The 6,498-nt window shown below is 33.6% G+C and overlaps 2 protein-coding genes across 2 annotated transcripts in view; one reads left to right on the top strand and one right to left on the bottom strand.

The window, feature by feature from the left end:
* Positions 1–1,691, bottom strand: part of CBG22054 — a gene marked incomplete at both ends in the record, with an annotated part of 10,667 nt that extends 8,976 nt beyond the window's left edge. Inside the window, 3 exons of the mRNA XM_045241461.1 lie at positions 965–1,111; positions 1,423–1,545; positions 1,593–1,691. Coding sequence (XP_045097461.1) covers positions 965–1,111; positions 1,423–1,545; positions 1,593–1,691 — 369 coding nt within the window. The remainder of the gene's footprint in view (positions 1–964; positions 1,112–1,422; positions 1,546–1,592) is intronic.
* Positions 1,692–5,966: 4,275 nt separating this feature from the next.
* CBG22052 overlaps positions 5,967–6,498 on the top strand; it is a gene marked incomplete at both ends in the record, with an annotated part of 3,928 nt that continues 3,396 nt past the window's right edge. Inside the window, one exon of the mRNA XM_002638798.2 lies at positions 5,967–6,188. Within this exon, the coding sequence (XP_002638844.2) occupies positions 5,967–6,188 (222 nt within the window). The remainder of the gene's footprint in view (positions 6,189–6,498) is intronic.

Below are 6,498 nucleotides of genomic sequence, written 5' to 3'. Positions count from 1 at the left end.
AAAGATGCCCCTAGAGGATTTGAACTTGTGAGGGCGATGATTGAGGGAGCGGCGCCGCTACCGACTGAGCCACGCGGGCAAAGAAAAAGCGCACGCCCGATTGCATACATAAAGGCGAGGACGACAGCTGTACGCAGAGTGACATTAAGCGTTGTACACCGTCACGGTAGAATGCATACTCTAGCTACAAAAAAACTACGAAAAATCTCCTGTCCCCCCACCTTTAAAGTTAACATGCGCCCAAAGTTTCATGCACCCAACGTTTAAAGACTCATATCTCGAGAGCGGGCAAAGTTATCAAAAAGTGTAAACTGCAAAGTTGATGAATATAAAATTTTACAAGTTTTTGTAGTTGACCAATTATTTCTAGCTACCGTAGTTACTGAGATATGCGCCTTTAGAGTTAACGCGCGCCGACTCTTGAATCGATCGATAAGTAGAACCGCATGCAAAGTTTAAAGACGTATATCTGAAGAGCGAGCAAAGTCATTAAAAAGTTGTAAATTGCAAAGTTGATGAATATAAAATTGGAAGCGTCTTTGTCGTTCACCCCTTCTTCATAGCTACCGAAGTTTTCGAGATATGGTCCTTCATACATTAGAAGCACGCACACAAGGCGAAGAGATGCAGGCAAAGTTTGAAGACGCATATCTCAAGAACGAAAACAGTTATCAAATTTTTGTAAACCACAAAACTATTTAAAATTATAGTTTATACATTTTTTGTCAACTTTTTGTTAGCTCTTACAGTTTTTGAGTTATCCGCCTTTGAAGTTAACGCGCTCGCACACGAGGTGGAGAAATGCACTCAAACGTTGAAAGCGCATATCTCAAGAACGAGAAAGGCTATCAAATTTTCGTTAACCACAAAACTATTTAAAATTAGATTCTACATATTTTAACAGTTATCCACTTTCAGTTAACTTTTACGGTTTTTGAGTTATCCGCCTTTAAATTTGACGCACCTTCACACCAGCCGGTATACTTCCCAAAGTGGCCGTTGACGTCTTCTCAAATGCTCCAACCTCAGCCATCACATTGACTTCGTTGACGGGACCGTCAACAAAATATAGGTCAACTGCCACGTAGTCCACCTCCTCATCATCATCGTTCTAAAATGTTGTATTTCAGAAAGTGCGCTCTATTGACAAAGATATCGCAGACACATAGAACGAATCCTAACTAATAACTTTAAGCCTATTTATCTCGGTTTCTGTAAGCGATATCAAAAAGTAATAAACTAATAAAATGTTTATCATAATATCAAAAATGTTTTATCAGTTTCCAAAATTTTGATATCTTTCATAGTAACCGAGATAATTGAGCTGAAAGTTGACAGTTAGGGTGCCGTTCTATTAGAGTGCTTAGAGTAACTCTAAACCCTTCTAAGTAGGTCAAGTAAAGCATCTAAAACTTCACTCACCACCTCCGAGGTCGCATGAATTCTGATATTCCATTGGAACGAAATCAACTGGTGTACGGTAGCGAACTTTGGAGAAATCGAGAGGATCGTTGCCTCTCCATCGGCAGTTTTTCGGGTTTTTAACTGGAAAATTTTTAAATTTGTTTTTTTGAGAGTACTGTAGCTGTTACCTTTGTGGTCCATGTGTAGCAAAACGAGATATTCGTGGCATTTGATGATATGGAAGAGCCGGATATGGATGGGGAGGAAGGTGTTGAAGATATACTCATAGGTTTGGGCTGAAAAAAATAGCCTTGAAGTTTTAAGCAAAAAGAACTTTAAGGGCGCAAAGAACAATTAATGGGAAAACAAAAAAGTATAGTGACTTTGATAGACCGCAACTTTCTTCAGAATCGTAATTTTTGATAAATTCAAAATGTAAAATGTAGAGCTTAAAAAAAGCTACAAAATGGTATAAAAAGTTATATGCTTAAATCGAATTTCCAAAGTTTAGATAAACCTAAAAAATTGGATAGGTAGAAGCCCCCTTATACCGTAAATCAACTGCTAACTTTGAGCTCATTTATCTCGCTTTCTGTGAGAGATATCAAAAAGTGGTCAACGGATAAAATGTTTATCAGATTATCAAAAACGTTTTGTTTGCTTGCAAAATTTTGATACCTTTAAAGGAACCGAGATAAATAAGCTCAAAGCAGGGGTGACTGAGCTACGCGGTTGGCGCTGCTGGCTGCGCATCCAGTATGCTTGCACACTTTGAGCTCAATTATCTCGCTTCCTGTGTAAAATATCAAAACGTTGTCAACTGATAAAATAACACAGATATTATGATAAACATTTCACCAGTTTACAAAATTTTGATACCTCTTACAGTAACCAAGTTAAAGTTGATCAAAGTTTGTATCCTATTTTTTTATTGCAAAGAAAGTTACAGAATGAAATATTCCACCAAAAACAACAACTCCAGTAGTCAGTATTCACCTCTATTCAAATAAATAAAAACTGGAATTTCGAATAAATTCGATAGGGTGCTAAAGAAGGGGTCGTGAGCCCCCTGGCCAAAAACATTGAAATGCAAAATAGGGAATTAGTGAAGTGGAAAACGCGAATTGAGTCTCTTCTGGAAAAGAGAGAGAGAGAGAGAGAGAGAGAGAGAGAGAGAGAAAGAGAGAGAAAGAGAGAGAGAGAAAGAAAAGAAGAGACACGTCCCGACTTCAAGCCTATAATTTATGTACATCCTTCCCCATTTTTTTCCAGGAAGACTGAATTGACCTTGTTTCAGTTTTTTGGGGGAATTTCGTTGAAATACGGTCCTTTCACTTTGAGCAAATTTATCTGGGTTACTGTAAGAGGTATCAAAAAGTGATAAACTGATAAAATACTTCCAATAATATGATAAAGACTTCATTAGTTGATCACTTTTTGATATCTTTCACAGGAAATGAGATAATTGAGCTTTAACAATTGGGTTGAAAAATTTCAGATTTTCCTAGAGTTTTAAAGAAATGTTGGCTCTTTTCTAGTTTAACGGTCCCAAAAAAGAATAGAGGTCCCAAAAAAGTTTAGAGGTCGCAAGAAAAAATAGAGGTCCAAAACTTAAAAATGCACCGATGCTGGAATAATGTACGAGAATGTGAATTATGTAAGAAATTAAAGTTTTGAGGTGTTATAGCAAAATAATTGTTGATGACATAGTTTATACTTCTAATAGGCTTAGGAATGCATATTTTCTGACAATTATCTAAGCCTGAGAGACATCATAATCACGGAGTCATTACTGTATTGCCGAAATTTTCCTCATATGTAAATTGTGGTTCATCAGCAAGATTCAAGAGAATTGGAAGTTAAATTGTTAGGAGCAGTCATATCATCCTATAAGACCCAAAACTGAAACTACTCACACATTTCAAATACTAGTATATTATTTCAATATCTGTGCGTTTTTTAAATTTTGGGCCTCTATTTTTTCTTGGGACCTCTAAACTTTTTTGGGACCTCGAATTTTTTGGGACCTCTTTTTTATTTTGGGACCTCTAATTTTTTTTCGGACCTGTAAATTGTTTTGGGACCTCTAAACTAGAATAGAGCCGAAATTTTAAAGGAATTTCTGAACTTTGGATATTTGAAATTTCCTGGAAAATCAGATTTTCCAAATTCGAATTTCAGCATTTCTAAAAACAAAAAAAGAAATAAATTTCCAATTTGCTGTTTATCCATTTTTTGGAGCTTTTTGATCTGAAAAAAGATTAAAAAAGAGGGAAAAGGGAAGAAAAAGACGAGGAGGTGAAGAAGATGAAGTGGAGAGCAATTTATATTCAAATAAGATAAACATCTACTAAAAAAAAGGAGAATTCTGGAAAAAAAGGAAGAAAAAGAGAGCAAAAAAATGGATAAATAGAAGAAAATTCCAGAAAGAAGTTCAACGAAAATCTGAAATTCGGAAACACTCAATGGTTTTTTAAAATGGTTTTAAATTTTCGAAAACTTGAAGACTAAAATTTGAGGAATTCGAGAAACGAAAAGTTTCGAAAATTTTAGAAATTCAGTTATTGTTGTAAATAGTTCAAAAATGTGGAGATTTCAAAAAAAAATCCGAAAGTTCAGAAAATAAATGAGAGAAAAAAGTAGGGAATTCTGTGAAATTCAAGGAACCAGGAAATTAAAAAAAATCGGAAAAAGTCAAATATGTGAGAATTCAAAAATTAAACTTGAATTTTCAGAAAATCCAGAAATTCGCCGTATTTCAATTTTTTAGAGTTTAAAATTATTTCCTAAAGTCCAACGTTTCCAAATTTCAATTTGCGGAAATTGGAAAACCAAGACATGGTCCATGAGACAAAATTTCCGGATTTTTCAAAGTTCAGAAAATCAATTTTTTTCAATAATTGTAATTTTTCTATGAGTTTATCTCTGTTTTATTTTTTGAAGAAAGCAAAAAGTGAACATTTTAGTGTAAAAATAATAAAGAAAGTCGTTGTTCTTTTTTTTTTGACAAATAACAAAAACAAATTGAATGGTGCTCTTTGAAGATTTTTTGCTTTGTTTTGTGCTAAAAGAACAGCTGTTACACTTTGAGACATCCGGACAAACATACATAAAAAAGTTTTCGGTTTTCAAATTGAAATTTTTCAAAAATTCAGCCATCGGGAAAATTACAAAAAGCTAGGATTTTTTGAAGTTTCTTTGAAAACTCAAATTTTGAAAATAAATGAAAAACAGGAAAATCAATCGGAATTTTTGAATTTTTTGGAAGGTTTTGGAATGTTTAGGATTCTGATTTTTTGATTTTAGCTATGCATAAAAAAATAATTCCAACACAACAAAAAAAAAAGAAAAAAGATAGAAAAAAGCACATGTATATGAATGAAAAAATAAATAAAGAACGGTGTTGGAAAATGTGATTTTTCTCTCTCTTTTTTCAACATAACAATAGCCAATATATAATGGTTTTTCTATTCTTTTTTTCCGTTTTCCTTGACTTTTGAGATTCAAGAAAAAAAGAAGAAAAAACGGAAGAAAGGGGACGGAAAATGAAAATTGAGCGCAATTTTTTTATGAGGTTCTGGAGGAGATTGGCAAAAATTGTTGGAAAAACCTGCAATTTTTGAAAAAAGATAGATTTTTAAATCTTTAAAAAGCTCAAAACATTAAATTCAAGAATTCAGGAATTCAGAAATTTAGGAATTCAGAAATTCAGAAATTTAGGAATTCAGAAATTCAGAAATTCAGAAATTCAGAAGTTCAAGAATTCAGAAATTCAGAAATTCAGAAATTCAGAAATTCAGAAATTCAGGAATTCAGAAATTCAACAATTCAGAAATTCAAGAATTCAGGAATTCAGAAATTCAGAAATTCAGAAATTCAGAAATTCAGGAATTCAGAAATTCAGAAATTCAGAAATTCAGAAATTCAAGAATTCAGAAATTCAGAAATTCAGAAATTCAGAATTTTTACTTTTCAAATCGAAAATTTTCAGATTATAAAATTTCTCAAGTATTGGAAAATCTTGAAATTCAAGTGGCCAGTTTTTTTGAAAATTTTCATTTTGAATTGAAATGAAAATACTGAAAAAAACCAGTTCTTGAGAAAAGGAGAGGAAAAAACAAACAAAACCAAAAATGTTGACACTTAATTGGTTTATTTTTCGATCCAATTAATCATTTGGAATTAGAAATTTTCGAGGTTTTCAGAATCAAAGAATTTCAGACAAATAAAAACATAAAATTCAAAATTCCCGCACATATTTTTCCCTTTCCTCTGCCTTCTCTGCGTCTCTCACTCTCTCTCTCTCTGTGTGCTCTTGTTTCCTATGGCAACCCCAAAGAGGAAGAGGGCCCTTTTGGGAAATTTTCGGAATTTTCTTTCTTTTTGGAATTTTTGATTTCTAGAAATTTCTTTAAAATTCCAGATTTCGATTTTTCGCTTTTTTGGATTTTTTGATATAAAATTTCAGAATTATTGTTAAAATTTTAAAATTTCGAATTTTCCGATTTTCCCCATTTTTAGGTTTAAAAGCTTCAAATTTCACAAAAAACGACATTTCCAGAATGGAAGACGTCACACTTCACCATTTCAGATGGCGTAAACCAGTGGAGAATAAAAATGGAGAAATAGTATACAAAACGTCGGAGACGCAGACAGCGGAAATTAGTAGAAAAGATGTAGAATGTGTGGCGAATTTTCAAAAGAGTCAAGAATCCCAAACGGACGATTTTATGCAAAATGGAGTTGGAGATGGGATCAAAAAGGAGATAAGGATCAGTAAAGAGGTCAGAGTGGGCGGGGCTTAGTAGGGAGGGGGCGGAGCCTAATTAGCTATTTTTATGGTTGTATATTACTTTAAAGGGGGACTCCGACCAGAAATTTTTATTGCATTAAAAGGTGTTAAAATTTATCTATTTTCCTAATATTATTGCGAAAAAATTCAAAAAAAATCCGAAATCCCCGAAAAACGGCGTTGAAAAGGAAGAAAATTCAAAAAAAGGTGCCGCCGGGGGACGAGGATTTTCAGTGAGAAACCTAGGCCACGGCACCTGACAGCCTTTTTTCAAGTCGCCGACAGTGTTTTTGCCGGACATG

This window comes from Caenorhabditis briggsae (genome assembly GCF_000004555.2).
Source record: "Caenorhabditis briggsae complete genome, chrI, whole genome shotgun sequence".
Classification (NCBI taxonomy): Eukaryota; Metazoa; Nematoda; class Chromadorea; order Rhabditida; family Rhabditidae; genus Caenorhabditis; species Caenorhabditis briggsae.
This window is presented reverse-complemented; position numbering and strand designations above follow the sequence as displayed.